This window comes from Pollicipes pollicipes, unplaced genomic scaffold (assembly GCF_011947565.3).
Source record: "Pollicipes pollicipes isolate AB1234 unplaced genomic scaffold, Ppol_2.1 Scaffold_7261;HRSCAF=8764_pilon_pilon_pilon, whole genome shotgun sequence".
Classification (NCBI taxonomy): domain Eukaryota; kingdom Metazoa; phylum Arthropoda; class Thecostraca; order Pollicipedomorpha; family Pollicipedidae; genus Pollicipes; species Pollicipes pollicipes.
The window spans coordinates 61,547,034-61,570,007 of NW_023597054.1; the positions used below are offsets into that span (position 1 = coordinate 61,547,034).

General features: G+C 55.0%; 1 protein-coding gene across 1 annotated transcript; it reads left to right on the forward strand.

Annotated features, from left to right (window-relative positions):
- Nucleotides 1-525: 525 nt before the first annotated feature.
- On the forward strand, nt 526-18,992 carry LOC119111874 (unconventional myosin IC-like). Its single transcript, XM_037235720.1, is given in 23 exon segments — nt 526-701; nt 3,530-3,541; nt 3,543-3,610; nt 3,612-3,644; nt 4,029-4,099; nt 7,336-7,547; nt 7,981-8,160; nt 8,597-8,806; nt 9,143-9,242; nt 9,562-9,724; nt 9,993-10,162; nt 10,551-10,705; nt 11,181-11,309; nt 11,470-11,623; nt 12,260-12,491; nt 13,031-13,162; nt 13,539-13,637; nt 14,068-14,348; nt 14,790-14,917; nt 15,445-15,663; nt 16,524-16,624; nt 16,918-17,020; nt 18,733-18,992. Coding segments are annotated over 23 exon segments (3,090 nt in total). The 5' UTR covers nt 526-575; the 3' UTR covers nt 18,745-18,992.
- The last annotated feature ends 3,982 nt before the right edge of the window (nt 18,993-22,974 follow it).

Here is a 22,974-nt window from a genome sequence, read left to right on the forward strand (position 1 = left end):
CACCCCCATCCCCCCCCTACCCCCGGACGGGAGCGGCTCTGTCTGGGCGCCCTCTGGTGTATCGATCAGCGACCCATGCACCCCTCGCTCAGAAACCCCACAGCGGGTGGCAGCGCGGGAGGTGGACACCGCTCGGGAGGGCGTCTCCCGGCCGCCGGCCCGTAGACCGGGGCACGAGGGGTAGCTGACGCGCCGGTCCGTCTGTGGCTCGGGCCGTGTTTGTCGCTCCGCTCAAATGTCATTTGTTTGCGAGTGGCGACCATTGAGAAGCAATCCAATTATAACGAAGCAAATAGAGTCGGAGAGCATCGACCGTGTTGGGTAGCATTCGACGCGCTGGTTCCACGAGCTGCCAGCCCCCCCCCCCCTCCCCCTCGCCCCCTCCAGCTCCCTGCAGCGGCCGCCCCTGTTCCGGCATGCCTCCATGTGCCGGTCGGGACGGGCCGCGCGCGAGCGCACGTCGCTGACACGTGTGTCCGTGCCGACAGGAGCCGCGTGCCGCTGCGAGCAGGCCCGTGACCGTAATCCGAAGGCTGCGATTCGTGACCCGTGATCGTGACTCGTGACCGGTCGCCATGGAGCGCGCCCTGGAGCACCGGCACACGATCGGTGTGGAGGACTTCGTCCTGCTGGAGGACTACCAGAGTCAGGAGGCGTTCGTGGACAACATGAGGAAACGCTTCAATGCCGACCTCATCTATGTGAGTGCCGTAGCGCCACTCCGCTTGGAGTGTCGAGGCGGGCGGAGTGGAGTATGGTGGATGCAGGCTTATCGCACTGATGCATGCCCTTGCCGTGCCCTCTGCTGGTATCAGTTGCATTGCATATTGCCCCAGGTCTTCCTCTCTTGTTTGCACGCGCAACATCGCCGTCCCATGTATAATTCAGGAACGCTTTCAACTGGGGGATGAGAGAAGTCATCTACACTTGTTCCGAGCATCAAACTTGTGACGCTGTACCACCGCAGTCGCGATACAAAGGACAATCCCACTCTCCTCCAAACACGTGCGCTCTTCTTTTATTCACCGCTCCGCGCTGGAAGCCCTTATAACATACGTAGCATACTGTTATGATACGCAGCCGGAGATACACTGGCGCGTCCGGCCGCTGATATAATCGGTTGGCTCAGCGTCGTGCCGCATCAGTCCTCGCTGAGTTTTGCGCGCGTGGTTACCCAATCTCCCGCCAAAAATAGACCCACTTCTCACGTCGGTCGCCAGCCTGGGCCTAAACCGCAATGCGCGCCTTCATTCGAGCTTCAGAGCCCAATCTCCCGGTCCGTAGCCACCGAAGTCTATGGGTTCGTGACTGCTCCTCCTGCGATTTAGTGCAGGCGCCCGTGAGTCAAACCGTGACGCCCTAAGTGGCGGCGCCGGCGACAGGGGGCCTTTATCCACGGCAACCCGGGCGTGGATGCACGAGCCGAGTGCGGCAACATCTGCGACCGGCCGCGGCCCGCGCGACGGGGCAGCCGGCTCTCGCTAATACATGTTGGCGTGCACGCTGCACCGCCACAAAGGGACGTTGCGACACGTTGGAGAGCGGACGGGGGTGGGCGAGGGATAGGGTGGCGGCACCTGCTTCAGGTGCGAACTGAGGCGCGAGGCTGCGTCGCGGTCACCTGATGCCGTCACTGCGCCTACCGACAGCTGCTGCCGGCGCGCGACGACCGAGGGTCGCGCGCCTGGTGCCACTTAATGACGTCATTATGACGTCGGCGCCCACTGCCGAGGGCCATCTGGTAGCCGACGCGCCTGAGGCTACGGAGCGCGCTGTTGTTTCTCTCACAAGTGATGACGTCGTTAATGAAAGATATTATTCAGGACATGTGCTGTGTTTACCAAGCGATAAACAATACCAAGCGATTCTGAGCCTGTGAATAATACCAAACGAGCGAATTTCAGCTCTGGTTTCACGGTCGGGAGCCGGTTGATGCGTCCAAATCTGTCAAAGGGAGATAAAGTTAGGCTACTGAAGCACTGCTGGACCGCACTCATTGATCATTGATATGTGGGAAGCAGGGTGTCACTTTCTAAATCGGTTGGAGGGCTCAGCCCCCAAAAAAATTGACCTCACCTACCCCCCAAAACCTGTTTTCCTCCCCGGTTTTCGGACACTTGAACTTGCTTCCTCTAAGTAGAAATTTTAAGACAAAGTTTGTTTTGCATTTCGTAGATTGAAAATTGTCTTCCTGCGGAGAAATGACTTTTAATTTCAAAGCTGATGGGAGTTGTTCTATTTATGAAAAGCTTAAACTGAGGGTTTGCTTACAGGAAAAAAATCATAGCAAACCTTAGTGAGAATCTCTGATTAATACCGCAGTCGCTGATTGTGTCATATGACCACCATAGCCACGACTGTGCGACAAATACACTTGACATTGGCTGGTTGAAATTATGCGTTAGCTTTTACCAGGGACCCTGTACTTTTAAAAAAAGTGACATATACTGCAGTTAATGGTTGTTTATGCCAATCCGGGCGCTATTTCAGAACGCTTGTCAACATTTTCAGACAAGAGCTTAACATATGAAGGAGTTAGGATGAGAACAAATTAGGTACCTGTAGAATACTATTTGGTACAAAATATATATGATTCTATTAGTGAAGTGCTTAGGGTACCTGGTATATAGCACACCAATAGTTAATTGTCCTGTATGTGTTTGGCCCGGCATCCCGCATTACTCATAGGCATTGAGGGGGTTTCATAAGCGCATTGGGGGGAAGGGGGGGGCGCGAATCAGCACTGCTGTTGGGGGAAGGGGGGCTCGGGGCTACCGAAAGTATATAAAGCGAACGTCCCTAGTGAGAAGGCTGTAACAGGGCTGTAATTTGTATTCATTTGGGAGAGGCAGAGAATGCTTTAGCTCCTTGACCACATTGACCAATCCCAGACTTACGTAAGGTCTTAGGTGCGGCTGCGAAGACCACGACTGGCCATACATGAACGTTTGTCCTCCTCTCGAATCCCCTCCATGGATTATGGAGAGCTATATCCGTGGATTGTTATGTAATATATGCGCCACCCTCCTCCGGTTAGGTGTCCAATATAGACTGGCACTCGTAGCGTCAAGCATAACTGGAGACCTGCTTATTTATGCATGCATCTGAGTGCATCAAAATGTCCCCTCCGCCTGTTCCGTGGGTGATTCTTTCCTCGTCTGCCATGTATTGCCGGTGATGGGGACGTCCTGTCGCTGGCGGCACTACGAACGATACATCTACATACAATGAACCCCTCGTTCACCGAACGCCACGATAATCCGGTCACGACCTGGGCGCGACCCATCGCGGAGACGCGGTGTGAAGCCGGCACAAAGATCTGCCCATACATGGCCGGTGGAATCTCGTGCCCCTCCGCCCGACGGGCACTTAAGTGCTGACACGGCTCCAGCCGATAAACAACGGCAACGGAGGCGGGCCCAGAAGGTCGCCTGCCTCGGCCGCCTGTGCCGCACAGCGGGGCACCCTTGGGCCCGCGATGACCGGCGCGTTCCTGTGACGCACCGTCCACCGTCTCTGCCGTCCACAGACGTACATCGGAACCCGTGCTCGTCTCGGTCAACCCGTACAAGGAGCTCGGGATCTATGGCGAGAAGCGCGTGAACGAGTACCGAGGTGTCACTACTACGACTGCCCCCGCACATGTAAGTGTGCTGCTCCCTCGCGTCTGCGTTCGGTTGCGTTCAACACGTTGAGAGGGATCAGTTGGTACACCTGCATCCTAAGAGCACACGTTCACAACGGCAGTATGTAAGCGATATCAGGATGAGAGATAGGACCGGCCGGCACAACGGGCCGCTAATGACTTAATCGATCGCATATGTTTATTGGTGTCCCATGTACTTGAAAGCGTCTGTTAACGCCAAAAGAAAGACGGATGGTCTTAATCAAAACTCCAGTTTATGTTTCTGTTCAAAGCCAGGAAGTAATGCATCTTATTCATGACAGGGTGCCATGCGACGAGAGTGCCGACGCTTAGCGATACTGATATTTGTATCGATATACCGATAACGCGCCTCCCGTGACAGATTCGCGGTCATCAACGGCGCCCTGACGTCCATGGTGGAAGAGACCCGAGACCAGTGCATCCTGATCTCAGGTAAGCCGACCACACCTGGTGTCGCGCGCACCTGCGCACACTCTGCAGCAGCTGCCGATCGTCTCCCTGGCTGTTGGGCGTCACTCTGTCCGTCATCGTCGCGGTGGAGACATCCCCGTTTCCTCACAAGCGTTGGAGCTAGCCGTGCACGACGTCCCAGTCTGCGAGGTTCCGCTCGATGCGGCAAACACACAGGCGCCACCTCGCGTGACCCAATTAAATCACGCCTCTGCTGAGCCAGCCGCGGCCAATCACGCTCGCTTTCGTCTGGACCCGAGTGTTACGTCACTCTCCAGCCGGATGGACGGCAAACCGCAGCGTCCCGCTCCCTCTCTTCAGCGGTGCTGGGAGAGGCGACCGCAGAACGTCGTTGTTACGCACCGCAAGTGGCTGGATAAAGTCCATGCGGCGGTGCAAACGCGCCGAGGATGCGCTCCTGACGGACTGCTGGGAGCATTGCGGCTCTGTCCCCCCTCGGCCCTAGACGGCTCGTGCAATCGCAGGAATCTATGTGTGAAAAGTCCGCTGTGCTTCATGCGGTACCTTTCAACTGCAGGCCTCCGCAGGTGGTGAGGATCAGAAGACTTAGCCAGATGGGCTTGCTCGATGGAATCAGCTCCCAAGAGGACCGGTAACTGTCCGACCTTGCGGCTGTTGATCTCCACCCTTCCCGCATGAGCAGCGACCGGCCTTCCGCACTTCTTTGTCGGTGACCTCCTCGCATACGTGGTCTCTGACCTCCCCGAACTGACCTCTCGGCCTCCGGGTTTCTCTCATCGTTCGGTTTATGACCTCTCGCATCCCTCGGTCTCCGGGCTCCCGGCATCTCGTGAGCTCTGGGCTTTCCTTATCCCTCGATCCCTCGCCTCCCCACACACAGAACCCGGTCTCCTGCACCCCTTTATCCCTGGGTCCCTGCGTCCTCGGTTTCTGATTTTCCCGTATCCTCGGTCTTCGGGTTTATTCCATCTCTGGCACTCTGACCCCCCCCCCCTCATCCCTCAATCCCCCACCACCCTGCATCCTTTAGTCCCCAGCCTCTGCACATCCTTCATTCCCTAACCCCCCCCCCCCCCACACACACAACATACACATCCCTCGATGTTCATGCTCCTTTCATACCTCGCTCCCTGACCTCCCTACACCCATGGACGCCTGCCTTCCCGCCCCCTCAGCCGGACAGCGCTCGCGCCAGGCCGGCGCCGCCCGCGCGGTGCCGACGGCCGGAAAGCTGCGCCGCCCTCTCGGTGACCGGCGGCAGGAGAGCTGCGCCGGTGCGGGAGCGGCGGCGCAGCTCCCGTGCAGGCGGTGCAGGCGGTGCAGCAAACTCGGTGCAGGCGGCACGCCCACCGGCGGGCCGCCGCAGCTCAGGTCCGCGTCTGCCCGCGCGGACTCGAGGTTTTGTGCACGGAGATGCGCGCTGAGGGGTGAAAAACTGGCCGGCAGAGGGTTGCGTCGACAAGTTTTTGTGCTCCTGCTTGGAAATGGTCAGGGTTGTTGGTTATTTTCGGCCTTTGATGTGCAGCGGCGAATATACCTTTAGCTGACAGTCATCTGGCACGGCTGTGGTTAAATTTCGAAGGCCGCTGTTGCCTTCGGCGCTGTTTACGGTGCACTCGGACTTTCTATTCTCTTTTGGCTGAGCGGTATCGTCCACATGCCTTTCCCTAAGCTTTCAGAATCCGATAACGTTTTCACCGGTCCCGATGGCATCGCTTCCGCGGCTCTCTATCCCTGCTCCTTCCGTGTGCACTCAGCCGCTCTTGGATCTGTTTCGAAACAGATGCGACGATACCGCACACTTCGTTCACGTCACCTTCCCCTCGGGCGCGGCGGTTCATTCAGCGCGGCACGCAACAATCATGCCACTATTGTTTACCGGTGGTCTGGGGCCATGCCAGCCTGGGACGGCTCGGCTCGCTGCTCTCAGGCCGCGCCGAACCATTGCCACACTATCAGATGGGCAGGAGTGTCGGCTCCGACTGACCATGAGCCTTGGTAGCTGAACGAGCCTGATAGGCGATAGCGGAGGCCGATAGTCTGCTATCAGGCCGTGCTCATGAGCCCTGCTGGCATGTCGGAGATCCGTGAGCGTGGACGCCACGATCGACCCCGGCGGGCACTTCATGGCTGGGTGCGAGTCGACCTGTCGGCAGACAGTCCGACCTGACTGTCGACATGTCGGTCTACAGTCAGTCCTGCAGGGAGACCGTCTGACCTGTCGGCAGACAGTCTGACCTGTCGACAGACAGTCTGACCTGACTGTCGACCTGTCGACCTGACCTTTGACTGACTGTCGACATGTCGGTCGACAGTCAGTCCTGCTGGGAGACGATCTGGCCTGGTGGTAGACGGTCTGGTCTGTCGCCCGAAGGTCTGACCTGCCGGTAGGCATCCTACCCGTCGGCAAACAGTGTGGCGGTCTGCCGGCCCGAGGCTGTCAGCTGAACCCCGAGGCCACCCAGGCGCTCTGGCCGTCAGACAAACAGCCGAGTCCCGCCGCTCACTGTCCGGCTAGTAGACTGTAGGAGAGTGTGCTGACCGTGCAGTTGTTCCACCAACGAGGCGCTCTGGCTGTTCAGCAGCCAGCGAGACGTGCGGTCAGGCTCCAGCCCTCAGCCAGACATTCATGACGTCAGCGGGGCTGTGAGGTCATAACAGCCTGGACAGCCCCCACTTGAGGACTGTGTGTGGGCGTCAGTTGAGAACATCGGTGTTCAAGAGTAGGGCTCGGTGCTCGTCGCCAACTCCGGTTTTAAATGGCGAGGAGCTGTAAGCATGACGCCGAGATTACCTTTGGACTTTGGAGCCCGACGGCCGGGCAGGACAGTGCAGTCAAACAAACATCAGACGGTGCTATATGTGTTGTTCTTGGGTGTTCTTATATGGTTGTCAGTAAGGTTATCTACAAGGCTCAGACCATCCTCGACAGCTGAGGTATGCTAATCCCCGCTAAGTAATCCAGGATGTGGGTGTTATATTATTCGCTGAGGTGTCACAAAGAGAGTCACAAATACACATGCAGTGAACTGATTCTAAAACCAGAATTAAATAGATTTAATTCCCAAGTAAGTCTAGTCGGTAGCATTACGCTGTATTCTGTTACCGTCGCGGACCGTCAGTTATAGATTACTCTCAGATGTCTGACTTTCAAATACGAAGCCTCATCCTACGCTACTTCACAATGCATGGCGACCAAATCCTGTAATGTATTCATGACATCCCTTTCTTTTCAGGTGAATCTGGCTCGGGAAAGACTGAAGCCTCGAAGAAGATTCTGCAGTACATCGGCGTGGTATGCAGCAGGACGGGGCGGGACGTTCAGAGCGTGCGAGACCGACTCATCCAGTCGAACCCGGTGCTGGAGGCGTTCGGCAACGCCAAGACAGTGCGCAACGACAATTCAAGCCGCTTCGGGAAGTACATGGATGTCGAGTTCAACTTTGTGGTGAGTTGCGGTGGGGCTCGGATTGGAAACAAAAAATACCTGTGATGACGTGGTCCGAGTCGTATCACCGTGCTGCTTTGCCATGCTTCATAAGTGGGAGCGGCAGGGCAGACACACCAGGGAGGATCATTTAAGGTACTTATGCTCTCGTGCTGTGTGAGCCTCTTTTACCGCTATGCCAGAGAGTGATGCTTTTGGATGGAAGCCCCTGGAATGCTGTGGACCTCACCACGATCGGCCTGACTGCCGCGCAGTTACAGCCAGCGTAGCTGGTTAGCAAGGTAGCTGTTGGCCGGGCGCCTCGCTGCGTCGTTAGATTAGCTGCCCCCACGCCGCTGCCAAGCGACGTCAACAGCACGCCATCGCCGTCCGCCTCCACGCCACCTCCGGCCGGAGGGTCACGTCATTCACCAAACGTTCTGTCCGCGCGTAGGGAGAGCCCACTAGCGGCCACATCCGGAACTACTTGTTGGAGAAGTCCCGCGTGGTGACGCAGGCGCCCGGCGAGTGCAACTTCCACATCTTCCACCTGCTGCTGGCCGGGGCGTCGGACGAGCTGCTCAAGGACCTGTGTCTCGAGCGAGATCCCAGGGCCTTTGACTACACCAAGCAGGTGGGGCGTGGGCCAGCCCGTGCGAGCGCAACACGTGCGAAGGAATGGGCGTCGGAGCCGCACTAACGGGATGGGTGAGCGGGAATGCCAAAATAAACACTGCCGCATCTGTGGGTCGTTCATCTCATCGGCTCGTGCCAGGAATCGCACGTGCTGCACTAGCTCGCGCTTGATACGTGGAGGGGGCGAGTGTTGCAAAAGTAGGGCGTGTCAGCTCGTCGTAATGCCACAGCTTTGACGCTCTCACCGCTGATCGCATCATTTCACGGCTCGCAGATCGGACACACAGAACGCCCCTTAGATGATTCGCTATTGGTACCGATCGGCTGCAGCCCATGAGCGTGAAGCACACATTCTCATGGCGGGGTCGAGGCCTGAACCGCCGTAAGTTCCCTTCCCCGCCGTGTTGCTGAAGACGTCCTCCCGGCTACCGCAGTCGGGCCACATGCGCAACAACATGCACGACAGCGACCAGTACAACACGGTCATCAACTCGATGGAGATCGTGGGCTTCGGCAGCGGCGAGCAGCGCGACGTGCAGGCGATCGTGGCTGCTATCCTCCACCTGGGCAACATCCGCTTCGAGGATATCAACGGCACGTCCTGCAAGGTTGAGAATAATGAGGTTGCTCAGCGCATCTCCAAGGTAATTTCGGAGGGTGGAGGTAGTGAGAAGGTAGCGGAGAGGTTGGTTTCTTGCCTTATGACAGCAGGGCAGCTTCGCACCCGCGTACTTTGTTGGGACACCAAGAGTTGCGGAGTGCGTGGTCGATGTGTATTTTTGCCTATGAGTAGATGTTACGTCAGCTTCCTCCTATGCCTTACAGAAGATGCTGACCTTGCTTGGCGGTGCATATTTGCCATGGGTTTGTACATAAAACCATGCCGAGCAGTATCATCTATCGACTGCGTGCCTGCACACAGAACGAGAGCGTGGTCTGTGCCGCGTGCCTACACTCACGCCGCTTGCCCCGGTCGGCAGGTCCTAGGCGTGCCCGTGGCGGATGTCCAGCAGGCGCTCACCCACCGGACCATTGAGGCTCAGTCGGACGTCGTCACCACCACGCTGGGAGTGGAGCAGAGTAAGGCCAGGCGCCAGGCGCGACGCTTAGCGCGAACGACATCCTGCTGTTACTTGTTCACTTCACTTCAGCTCTTCGTGTGGTAAAGGGGTATGGTTTAAAACACACGACATCTGTTATACACGCCGAGCGTGAATCGTGATGGGCAGCGCTTTCTCGTGCTTGTGTACTTGCGATGGTACTCAGCTGCCTCCCCGAACGCATCCACTCGCAATCAAACGCCCACTCCGCCCCTCCCGCCCGTGTCGCAACAGGAGCGCTTTCTTGAGTTATCCCCCAGAAGACCACTTCCACGTCTTGACGCGTTCCCTCTGCTCAGGCGCGTACGCCCGGGACGCGCTAAGCAAGGCGGTGTACGACCGCCTGTTCTCGTGGCTGGTGCGCCGGCTCAACACGTCGCTGGCCAGCCACGGCCAGGCGACGCGCCATACGCTGCTCGGCATCCTCGACATCTACGGCTTCGAGGTGTTCAAGAGCAACGGGTGAGTGGCCGCCGCCGCCGCTAGCGTGACCGGCGAGGTGGAGGGAGGGCTCCTGAGAGGAGGAGACGACTGGCATTGCGGCGATTGGCAATGCTACGTGCTGGATGAGTGTCTTGGGGTGCCCTGGGGTGCGTCTGTGTGGTAGATGTACCTCTTGTAACATCACGGCTTGTATTGTTGCCACCATGGGGGGCCGGGAGCCGGAGCCTTTTTTGCCTTTTCCGCGCAGTTGGAATGTTTCTGAGCCCGTGTTACGCTTTCCGTGCAGGTTCGAGCAGTTCTGCATCAACTACTGTAACGAGAAGCTGCAGCAGTTGTTCATCGAGCTGACGCTGAAGTCTGAACAGGAGGAATACCTGGCCGAAGGCATCACCTGGGTGCCCGTGGAGTACTTTAACAACAAGATCATCTGCGACATGATCGAAAGGAAGCACACCGGTGAGAGCGTGGTCGCAGCTTCTTGGGCGGTCTAGCGAGCTGATATCGTTGACGTCACTGTAGAACAAAGGCGCCGTCAATGCGGCCATATGGTGTTGCTACGGATGAACGCGGTGATTAGTTGCTTCTTTTACAACAGAATACGTAAAAAGGATAAAATTCGTACTTGGGACTATGAGCGTCTCGTGACCATGCGGTCTTAACGACGATAAACCGGCATAGCACATTTAGATGCGCCAGTGGTTAACCGATTGGCTTAAACTAAACGGACTTACAGGCCCCCTGGCAAAACCGCTACGCTCAGTTCCATGCAGTCCTAAATCACGTAGCGAATACACCATCGTCATGATCGACATCACGGCAGTCTTATCTTGTGCACGCGCTCCAGGCCTCGTATCGCTGCTGGACGAGGAGTGCCTGAGGCCGGGAGACGCCACCGACCTGACCTTCTTGAACAAGATGACGCAGGCGCTGCGAACACACGCCCACTACGTAGCCCACGAGAGCGCCGACAACAAGGCTCGCAAGACCATCGGGCGAGACGTGGGTCCTGCTTCGGGGGCGGGGGAATGAGAGGGGTCGAATAGAGTCACGAATGGTCACCGATGCCCTTTCGTGTTCGTCGGTGCAGTGGTAGGTCTGGGTTTAACGTGCAGCTGACGTGTGTCTCGACGTGGAGCGGCCTTCAGCCTTCTGGATGTAGGGAACTGTTGGCTTGCGTTGAAATGTTCAAGTTTTGGGAGATAAATTTTCAGGTCGCGCCTTCAGCGTCCCTATTTAAATGTTTTCCTTGGGTACGTTGACGATTGAATCAAACATTTATACCTGTTGCGCTTGAACCACCGCCCAGATTTTTCTACTACGACCAGGCCTTGCCACTTGGCACGCTCAACTCGCTAGGTTTCTCCCCTCTCATCCAAAAACTGACTGCAGCTCTGTCTTCGGCCACTCAAACTTGTTTTGCGAACTTCACAAAGCGGTCTCGTTACACCGACACCCCTCCTCCTCACCCTCGCAGGAGTTCCGCCTGATGCACTACGCTGGAGACGTCACCTACAAGGTCAAGGGCTTCATGGACAAGAATAACGACCTGCTGTACCGTGACCTGAAGGAGGTCATGGCCAAAAGCACCAACAAGATCGTGCAGGTCAGCTGCTTCCTTGGTTTCACTGAAGGCGTCTGTAGCGTCAATGGCTGGTGACGTGTCTTAAGATTACCGTCTGGCTCACTTGTTCAGGGTTCCTCTAGTCTAGACGACGGCCAAGACAACTTTCACTTTGGTTAACAGACTTCTAATCGTCACGTAGGACATTTTCCCTCCCACGGAGCTGCAAGGGAAGAAGATGCCGGAAACGGTTAGCACGCAGTTCAAGAAGAGCCTGGACCAGCTCATGACGATCCTGATGTCGAAGGAACCCTCCTACATACGCTGCATCAAGCCCAACGACGTCAAACAATCGCGTGAGTCTGCTGGAAGCTGTTCTACGCTTCTAAAATCATATTGCCCACCGTGGGCTGTTGATGTCTGTCCTCCTGTTACATCACGCAGTCTTTCATGGCAGCGATGTTGGGGTGTAATCGGTAAGTAACTTCTCAGTTACCCTGGTGTAGTGGTCGAACTAATCAGCTCGTCAGAGGGGCTATCAGCACTTGAGAACGGATTTGATAACGGCGATAGCACCTCTGCAGAGGATGCATGGATTAACATGCCCATGCTAAGCTTAAAGGTGTTATCTTCAAGGACAAAACGCGGACTCGCAAAAGGTGTGCTTCCTTACTACTTTGATTTGATCTGTGTACGTACCTCCGTGCGGCATGACTGTCCATACCGACTAAGCGTCAGTCACCGTTCTGTAGCAGTTCTTCGAAATCGGTAGTTCAGCGTTACAGAAAAAAATGCGCCGCCGAGTCTCATGGAGCTTGCGCTTTACTGACCTCTTTTGAAACCTCGGCATTGAGGAGCTGCCGGTTAAAGACGCCGATTAATATCCCCACCGGACCCTCAGCCTGTCGGCCTCCCCTGATGACGCTAGGGAAAGCCTACCCGGCGTCCGGCGTGTCGCTCACCTCCCTCCCCCGCCCTCCCCTCCCCTTCAGGCAACTTCGACTCCGAGATCATCAGCCACCAGGTCAAGTACCTGGGCCTGATGGAGAACCTGCGGGTGCGGCGTGCCGGCTTCGCCTACCGCCGGCCGTTCGAGCCGTTCCTGGAGCGGTACAAGTCACTGTGTCCCGACACCTGGCCCAAGCACCGTGGTCGGCCCAGTCAGGGCGTCGACAAGCTGATGAAGCACCTCGGCTTCAACAGCGAACACTACAGCATGGGCAAGTGAGTGCTGGCGCCGGCGTGGAGGCGATGTAAGAAGGACCTTGGTTACGGGGTTAAGACGGATGTGATGGTGCAGGGGTGGGAAGGGAAGACTTTTTGAGACTATTTGCCTTTTTGAGACCAGGCTCGGTTTGTGGATGTCACAGGATCCTCCGTGGGGTTTGTGGTGTGGCGTGCGTGCGCCTCGCAGCATCACTGCAACATGGAGGGTGAAGCATGGCAGAAACACATCTCCTGCGGGTCTTGAGTTGGTGCAACTTGCTATACATTCGACTGTTTTTTTCCTAAGCAGATTATGCAACGTTAGTGGTCGGGTTACAACGGATTATGTATCTGGTGTATTTCAGAGCGCACAACAAGCGTTGTTCTCAATGTGTCTTACTGTGATACATTAGTCATACGAATGCTGGTTTCGCTACGTTAACAGAGGAGTCCTGTTGTACGACGCATGCTTAGCCGACAACCGGAATATCCCCTGTGCTTCTGGTATGCGGGACCATGGACCCGGAGCGTCAGACCAATCTTCGCACACATTTCAGAACCAAGATCTTCATCCGCCTTCCAAAGACCATCTTCGACGTGGAAGACGCTTTCCAGGCGAGAAAGCACGAGCTCGTCACCCTGATCACCAAAATCTGGCGAGGCCGCAGGCAGAGGCTGAAGTACCAGGAGTGAGTGGGTCTCCTTACCATGGGTGTGATCCGCGCTCAGAGGTCTTCCAAGGACGTTTAGTCGCGGCTGCATTTTTATCTATATGCCGGCGCACGGGAGTGGAAATCTGTGCGTACATGGCCAATCCCAGCGGAGCTGATTGTCTCGGTTTTCTGTCCAGATATCCAAGCTTAAGCGTATGTGTGCAACCATATTTATGAGCAGCTTAGGAAAGTTTCCAGCATCCCTCATAGACCACGTTGCTTCGGCGTGATGTGACATCCACTGAGTTACTGGTGCATTTTCTGTTAGACATGCAACGACTGCATATGGTGAAGAGGTCGGCCAGCTTTTGCTGATGTATGGGCCATTCTCTCTACCGTTGCCTGTTCGCAGGATGCGCAAGAGCGCGATCATCATCGAGTCGTACATGAGGAGGCACCTGGCGAAGAAGGAGGCCGAGAAACGGCGTTGGGCAGTCGGCGTCGTCAGAAAGTAGGTCTCTTCCTGGTTATTGATTGACAGATAGAGGCTGTGTACACCTGATAGTGTCATGTATATATGGCTGTGCGTATATTTAACAACGCTGCCGGAAAGTTGACGTTTGAGGCAAATTTGAGAACGTGGCTATAGGGCTCAAAGTTTGTATGCTCAACCTGGTCACGCGGTCATCAAGTTATGCACTACGGCCGCTCAACTAACCACTCAAATCGCCACGCCACCATGAACGTCCAAATGACTCCGACCTACGCCGGAGAATTGCGCAAGCTACCACGGAATCAAAATAAGCAATTCCTCTTAAAACGACTCAAAATCACCACCAGCAGACAAACAACACGCAAACAGACAACCATCGCGAATAGATAAACACCCCGCCACGGTCTCAACAAGCCATGACGCACACTCGCGCGATGTTTCCCCTCAGGTTCATCACGGGCTTCATGACCCGCAACGGCCCAGTGACGGACATGAACCGCCGCTTCGTGGCGGTTGTACGTCGCGAGTGGCTGCTGCGGCTCTCCCGCGCCTTGCCCAAGAAGCTGCTGGAGAAGAAGTGGCCCAAGGCGCCGCCGCCCTGTCTGGAGGCTGACAAGCTGCTGCGCCCCATGCACCGCACCTGGCTGATGCGGAAGTACGTGCACAAGCTGCCAGCGCCCAAGAAGTACATGTTTGAGCAGAAGGTGTTGGCAGAGAAGCTGTTCAAGGGTGAGTGCCCTGGACGTGTGTGTCGTGCTCTGTCCGGGGATGGAATGAGAAGGGGGCGCGGATCAGTGATCGGTACGTGGAGAAATACGACGGTCTAAGTCGATGGGGAGTGCATTCTAAGAGCCTCGGCTGACGTAAGGAGTGAACTGTCATCGCTGAAATTCCGCGATCTGGCCTCTTGACGCCCTATTCAAAAGTTTTTGAGTGGAAAGTTGAATGTTTTGGCGACTCGTGCTTCTGTACTTTTGTTATTCCAGCTGTCATTTATGTTTGTAAAGTATCTCACCAGACAGCTGCTTAGACCGGCGAGAGTCTCGCCATCTTTTCGTTCGACCGCGGTCCTTCGACACAGGATGGCTGTGGAACGGACTCACCGCCTTCACGATTGGATATACAGCCTCCTCTCGACCGCCTGGTATGACGTTCGTCGGCACGTTTCAGGCAAGAAGGCCAGCTACCCGCAGACAATCGCACAGCCGTTCCGGCAGAGTCGTCTGACGGCCGAGCACGAGTCCATGAAGGGCGCCGTGTTCGCCGCCGTTACCAAGGTTGACAACAGCGAGGTCAAGGTGAGGTCAAGGCCGCCGCAATGGAGGCCTGATGGAAGTAGATGGAGGGCCACATCGAACTAGGTTGTGAACGGGATCGGCACTGCCATAGTCTTTCTGTGCGGCTCTTCTCGATTTTTTGCGGAGGTCGCGTTCTCATGGCTCCCATCATGTGCCAGAGATATGGTCCTGCGCTTTTCTCTTATGCCTGAAACTATCGCACTCCCTGAACATGATCCGTTTGGTGATGTCCCAGATATCATACTGCATTGCGAGAGGCGCGACGATTGCCATATGTGGACACTGGGCTTTCCCAAACTGATTGCGCTATATCCTGCCCAATCGCTCTCCACTTCCGTGGTTACCAGACACGATTCACTGGCGGTATGACGTCATCCTGCCCAATCGCTCTCCACTTTCGTGGTTACCAGATACGATACGCTGACGGTATGACGTCATGAGATAAGGTGTCTGAGCTAGGTGGAGCAGTTGTTCCTGCGGCCGGGGCGTGACGTGCGGCGCTCTGTAGCCTCTGCCATCTCCGACAGTACGTGACACCGGTGACCAAGTATGACCGGCACGGCTACAAGCCGCGCCAGCGATGGCTCGTCGCCACCAAGCAGGGCGTGTATGTGCTGGACGTGCATGACAAGCCCAAGCTGAAGGACCGCTTCACGCTGAACAACCTTCAGCTGACGATGACGTCGGTCAGCGACCAGCTGCTGCTGCTCAAGAAACAGCAGGCCGAACAGAACGGCAAGGAGAAGGTAACGCAGCGGATGGGTGGCTCGACCGAGCAGCTGGTCGTGCGAGGGCCGCTCGTCCGAGCAGCTGGTCGCACAGGGACCGCTTGTTCGAGCAGCTGGTTGCGCAGAGGCCGCTTGCCCAAGTAGCTGGTCGCACAGGGACCACTTGCCCGAGCAGCTGTTTGTGCAGAGGGCGCTTGTTCGAGCAGCTGGTCGTTAAAGGGTCGCTTGTTCGAGCAGCTGGTCGTTTAAGGGCGCTTGCTCGAGCAGCTGGTCGTGCAGCGGCTGCTTGTTCCAGCAGCTGGTCGTGCAAGGGTCGCTCACTCGAGGAGCTGCCGAATGGGAGACGTATTTAAATGTTGATTGAGAAGCATCAAGCATGGCATCAAATAGGGTCGTAAAGCGCCGTCCGTTGTGACAAGGTTATGTTTTTCGGTCGTCGCCAAACGCCAGAGCAGTGAGGATTCTGCACCAAATGGACTGCATACCTCGTGCTGAGTCAGAGCCAGGCCCTAGTACTCTTCTCCGCTCCAGAGAGGTGTCGGCGCACGCTAGTCCGTCCACATACACTCACTACCCAAGGACGGCGATATGCACTCCCGCCTCGCCCTGGTGTGGGCGACCCGTAACGCTTACCATGACTTTAGTGGCTTTGACCCTGGCGTCATCCCGCTAAACATATGAAAAGTGGACGGAGTCGAAATTTCGTTGTCATTACCATCTTGCTACACCACGACATCGCATATCAAGCCGGCCTTGCCTCGCCTATGTGGGCGTCAACGCGAGCATGGCATGACAGGCCGCGGCAGGAACGCGCCAGCTGACTCAGCCTGGCGGATGAGCAGCTGCGGGACGTGGCTACATTTGCCGTGCGTTCGCAGGGCGACCTGATTCTGATCTGCCCCCACGTGATCGAGCTGGTGACCAAGCTAGCGGAGATCAGCGCGGAGAAGGTGGCAATTGACATCGTCAGCGAGAGCAGGTCAGTGGGAGCATGACGTGCTGGTCAGTGGGAACGTGGGTGCTCGTGCTTAAGTCGGCGGCTCGCCGGGCTCGCGTACAGTACTCGTCGCAGAACTTGCGCACTGCGCTGACTCTGATCCGACCGTATCTGTTGAGCGGCCGGCGTGCCCACGCCAGGTGTCGCCTCCACAGATGACCCGCACCGCTGGACGACGCTCGACCCCCCGCCCGTCAGCGCCACTCACGACAGCTCGCCCCTCGCCTCCCCGCGTCCGCGTGTGGCGACTGTCTGACGCACTTTCCCTTCCACAGTCTCACCCACGCCAAGAAGGGAGGCAAGGCGGGCACCATTGACCTCGTCAAGGACCCATCGGCCAACATTCACAAGGAGAAGAGCTCCAAGCATCTGGTCGTGGTGAGTGGCTGTGCTGAGGAGGCCGCCGCCCTCCCCTCATCCTAAGAGCTCGCCTTCAGAGCCGCCGGCCTCCCCTCATCCTAAGAGCTCGCCTTCAGAGCCGCCGCCCTCCCCTCATCCTAAGAGCCCGCCTTCAGAGCCGCCGCCATCCCCTCATCCTAAGAGCTCGCCTTCAGAGCCGCCGCCCTCCCCTCATCCTAAGAGCTCGCCTCCAGGCCTCCCGGTGGCAGCTGGTGACGGGCTCCTCAGGCCCGTTACCGGTAGCCGCGGGCATAGGTATGGTACCTGCAGACAAAGGTGCTGCAAAGTACGGCCAGTGACGTTACACTGAGGCGTTTGAGTTATAGTCCCGCCATAATAATGCTCTGGAGGAAAGGTCATTTACGATTAACTTCCTATGTCGGCGTAGTCATGCTTCTTTCAAGTACAAAACGTATTCGGGGAAAGTATACCGCATTGTCTCTCCGAAGCCGGGGAGGCATTATCAAAAGATCCATTCAAGGCTGCCTGAACTGCAGTGCGGCCAGCAACTTGCAGCTGGCCTACGACATTAATCCACTGCCAGCGTCACTGGTGCACCCCGCCGTAGCGATATCCTGGTATGGGACAGGCGGACGTTCCTGTATCCGCTTCAGGCTCGGCGGATCCATTCTGCACCCTCCCCTCCCCCCCCCCCCTCTCCTCAACAGGACACCGGAACATTGTCAATTCGATAGCTCAGTGAGTTGTAAAACGCTAGAAACACCAGTCAACACGGATAACCGAAGCTGGCGTCTTTAAATAAAACACGTTTGAATTGTACCTCGTTGGCGTTTTGCTGGCGAAAGAGGGCGGCTGACCCCCCCCCCCCCCCGGACCTCAAATATGCAACCAGGCTGTCCGAGCTATCAAATACGGTTAAATAACGTCTATGTATTTGGCTACGTGGATGCAAGCCGTATTGTGATGTGTTACACCACCGTGCATCGCATTTGGTATACACAGCGTGGCTTAACTGCGCGCTTAAGTAACCTGAACCCTCCTCGATTACCGAATAAGGTGTTCCATTTGCTGCACGTCATTCTGCCAGGCAACCGTAGCGTATCTAGTTGTTAGACATCGGACTAACACGTGCCTGTCCTGTCTCCCGTGCTGCTTAGATTGGCTTGTTCTTTATTCTGTATCGTTAGGTTCAACTAAGGTCGTTCGTTCGGGTTCTACAACTTCTTGTGAGGTCATCTTATACCTGGCGTCACATAGTCACATCCTGTTGGCCGGGCAGTAGCTACGTGTACTAACAGTGCTATTCGTTGCAGTAAACACAAGCCTGAGGTATTGTATAGAACAGTCTTAAGGCGGTTTCATTTTTGTTTTCACTGGGGCAATAACATTATTTTTGGAGAAATCTGCGCTATTTGATTTTTATGCGCACGGATAAGTGTCGTATCTATGCACGCAAACGCACTGGTCTGATCCAAGCATGCTAAGTGGCCTTACATGAATGACTGCCTTAGAAATGTTCTATATGGCATGCACCTGCGATACTGTGCACGGAATTTGCTTTCCAAAATCTGTAATGACGCTCACAATATTGCCTCGTCGACAGAAATGGATAAATAATCACCGTTTACTAACACAAATCAACAACCCAATCACGAACCCTGCCCTGTTCTTCTGGCTTCTTTGATGGTAACCCCTTACGACCGACCTCACCGCGCGGCCCCGCATTTCAGACGCACGCCTGAGGATCAAAATGCCGCCTTGGCGCCCCTGCTGGGCCGTCGGGACCGCAGTGTTGGATCGTCCTGGCCCCGCAGCGGCGCTGGACCGCCGGTGCGCGGGTACGACCGGTACTTAGGCGCTGCCCTGGCCGCCATCTGTCGGCCGCGCGCCAATACAGAGCTTCGGCGTTGTCCGCAATCATTGTCGCTTGGGCGAGAGCCAGTTGTGATTTGGTGCCATGCCTTCTGAATATAAGAAGCTTTATCGTGTCGTTGGTTGATCTTGGTTGGATTCGGGATCGGAATGACGTGGTTTGGTCTCGAGTTGTGTGACTGGGCGATCGGTCAGAAACCGACGTTGGACGCCGACCCCGAAGGAATGCATGTACCGTGTGGTAAAATGTGCGCGGTTTAGACACCAGGAACCCGCTCTCTACAAATGTCGGCTCGTACAATCACATGGAATGCCTTCAGTGCGTCCATCCGCTCCGTAAGTGACGAAGGGACGCACATGCGCATAAGATCCATGCTGCAATGCACGCCATACATTGCTGCAGCTCTCGGAGTGCTGGCGAGGCAACAACCCGTCGGAATTTTTGACCCCGGCAGCTGTAGGGGCGCTCGATCCGCTGACTTCCATACTCTGTCCATTTTCACACATCACACAACACACTGCACATACTAAGATGTGTACGCTCGAACACGGATGGGAAGGTGTGAGCAGTGCAGACATGAAGTGCGTATACAACCATGATGACGCTGAGAGGTATCTGCAAAGACGCGTGCATGGTGTCAGCGAGTTGAGTGGTCCATGTCAACGAGTGCAGTGGTCCAAATCAATGAGTCCAGTGGTGCAGATAAGCGTGTCGAGTGGTCTAAATAAGCGAGTCCAGTGATCCAAATCAGGAAGTACAGTGGCCCACATCAACAAGCTGAGTGGTCCAAATAGGCGAGTCCAGTGGTCGGAATCAGCGAGTACAGTGGTCCAAATCGGTTAGTCCAATGGTCCAAGTCAGTTAGTCCAATGGTCCAAATAAATGGGTCCTGTGGTCCAAATCAGCGAGCCCATTGGTCCGAGGCAGCGAGTCCATTGGTCCAAGTCAGCGGGTCCAGTGGTCCAAATCAGCGAGCTAGAGAGCTCAGCGGGCCAAGCACGACAGCCGGCGTGTCCACGACTCTGGTCGGGGATTCAGCTTACGTTGGCAGAGCTGGCGCCCAGCACGCCGCTGGTGGGGCAGTGTAAGACGTGGCCTGGCTCCCCTGGTGATAGCAATCTTCGTGGCTGTGCCACGCGGTGAATAAATCCGCTCTTTACGGGGTTTGTCATTATGGTTCATGCGATGCCGCCTAATTTGTCATTAGCTCAGCGTTGAGTGGCCATGACGACTTGCTGTGGAATTGAACAGATAATGCGTCATTCTGATGGTTGCTTAATCCTGCGCTTGAAAGGTGTGATCCTCTTTACGCAGGGTATTTTGAGCGGCGTTGACCTTACATGCGTCAGATAAGGGATGTTGGGGGGTGGGGGGGGGGGGGGGGATTTCTGGTGAATACCAACGGTATCAGCTTTCAACAAAGAGCAAGATTTCCAGGATATCACCAGCCGAGGCTTGAATAACATTTCAGTAAGTTCCGGCGGTTTTTCCTTGATGATACTGCCATAGGGCAGTTAAATCTGGTTTAAGCTTCTCGATCCCGACGTGCGCATTTGCCTGCTGTGATCAGTTTAAGCCTTCTGCGTGACATATTATTTCAGCCATTGAATCCCGCCACGAACGTGAGGTGTGCACGCATGACAGTTGGATATCACACTTAGACATTATAAGTCCCTTACAGCAGGGGGCGGCGCCACGGATCTAGATTTGGGGGCAGGATTTTCCAGAGGGCCTCGTGGACAAAATGGGCCTCCTTACAGCTGGCCTCCTGAAAATTGTTGCATTTAAGGATGGGAAAGGGAGCGGCATCGGGAGTACTTGCTAGCTTATCAAGTTGTTACATGCATCAATATCCATTTCAAGAAATGCTTACAGCAAAAATTCAGAAAAGAAGCCTTCCGATCAATACATGGGCCTTCTTGATCGAGCGAAGGGCCTCCCTATTCGAAAACAGGGTTTCTTACCAAGAAGACCTTCTTACCAAAGACTTCCCGATGAATATAGAAGCCTCGTGATCCAGAGCAGTACCCCTCCGATTAAAAAAGTATGACTCCAAATAAATGAAGTCGTGGTCGTTACGTGAGCGATGACTCACCGTTCGATCGTAGAAATCCGGGTCATCGGCAGAATTTGGCGGCGAAAAGTTTCCTCGACACATTACTCGGCGCGGTCTGTCCTACCCTCCAACGTTACCTGAGCTTAAGCGCGGCTGCTGCTACATGCCATGGGACATCCCAGTCATAGGCAAACATCAAGTGCAAAAAGCAACTCAAACAAAGGCAATAAAAAGCAAGTGCAAGTGCAAAAAGCAGCTCAAACCCAATCCGCCATGGGTGGGTGAATGGGATGGCGGACGCCCAAGTCATCTGAGTCATCGGGACGGACGGAAACTTCCCTGAATTTTCCCCACATTGTAGAGCAATAGCAACGGGTGAGTAACGTCCGGGATATTTTAAGTAGAACTGATTAGGAATGGGTGACAGGTGGGTATGGAGTAGAGGACTTCACGGGTTGGGCAAAGCCATAGGTGTCCACGCGTTCTGGGCGATGGGGTGGGTTGGTGTATGTTTTGTGGAAAGTATTGATGCTGGAATGGGTAGGACATTCAAGCAATTTTGGGTAGACTTTTTAGGAAATGCTATGCAACGTTACCGTTTTGCTTCATTAAGAGATGATTAGCTCCCTTCACACCACTTTTGTAATTACTTACGCGAAGGAATAGGCTTGGGTGTACGCGTTCCTAAACGTCTTCCATCATGTGTAATAAAAATCTAGAAAACACAAATTAGTGATTAACCATTGGACACAACTGGTCATGGATGGTTAATAGCCGGCTATGGACACAGACCCGTAGATAGCGAGAGGACTGGGCTAAGAGAACCTTTAACCCGTGAAAGTGTCTAGTGTCAGCACAGCTCCAGCAGCAGGGGACGGATTTGGTAACGGAAATTTTACCCGTGAAGTTATTTACTTTACAACTGCGTTGGCCGTAATAACTTCCTCCGCCAACAAATTTGTTTCCGGAATTTCGGTCACCAATTAGATGCACTGTTAAAATCAAAACTCACTTCGTAGTTTTTGGAATGTTAAATTTAAAGCCTGTGGAACCTCTAATGTACCGAGTAATGCGCTCGTCATGTGGGCATTAACAAAGACGGCTTCGTTCTGTCTTGTTAAGCTTACAAGGTAATCTCTTGTCTGATTCGCTCCATAACACGACAAAATATGATACCCATTTTGTGCCACAGTCGCAAAAAAACGGTCTCCGAGATAATCATGTGAGCGACACCCGGCCCAATGAGGAATAGGACACAAAATTGGTGGACTGATAGAAACCCGATGCAATCAATGCTTACCAATAGCAATTCCGAAAGTAAAGGGATTAACGCAACATCCCGTGACCTATCGCAATCTGACCTAACCTGACCTCGTACAAATGTAGATTAAGCTGGGTGTAGGCACCAACGGGGGCCTCCTGCATAAAAACGGGACCACCTACTTCAGAACGCGAGCCTCCTCATTCAAAACGGGGTCTCTTAGTTCAGAACGCTGTTGAACCAGCAAAATGCCACGTTTACACAAAATTGGGCCTTCTGATATCGAACATGGGCAACCTTATTCACAATTAATGCAAAAATGTGATCTCGTGATCCAGAAAACAGGTCCTTGATGCAGAAAAGAGTCTGCGGAGCCTCACTGAGCACCCTCTAGCTCAGCTGTGGGAGCCCCCTTGGCCCGAATTTCAGTCATCCATGCGAGTCACAGGTGAGCCTTTGCTTGCGTAAAAGGGGCCTGCCTTCTTTTTTGGAAAGGGCGGAAAAACGTACTCTTGCTCCCCTGCCTGCCGGCAGGGGGCAGCTGGCCACTCTGCCCAGCGGTGAAAAAGTGCCTTTTCTGTCAACGACGAAATTTTGAACCGTCTGAATAGTAACGTGCTGCCAGTTTTTGTTTCAGAAACATTGCAGTTTAACTCTAAATGCGATACACCACAGCAAATGCAAATGAAATGCAATACGGCGTAACCATCAAACATTTTCGTTTCGGAAGTACATTTGCACTAAAGTATAATTTGCTGGCCACCAAAGACTGAATGATGGTT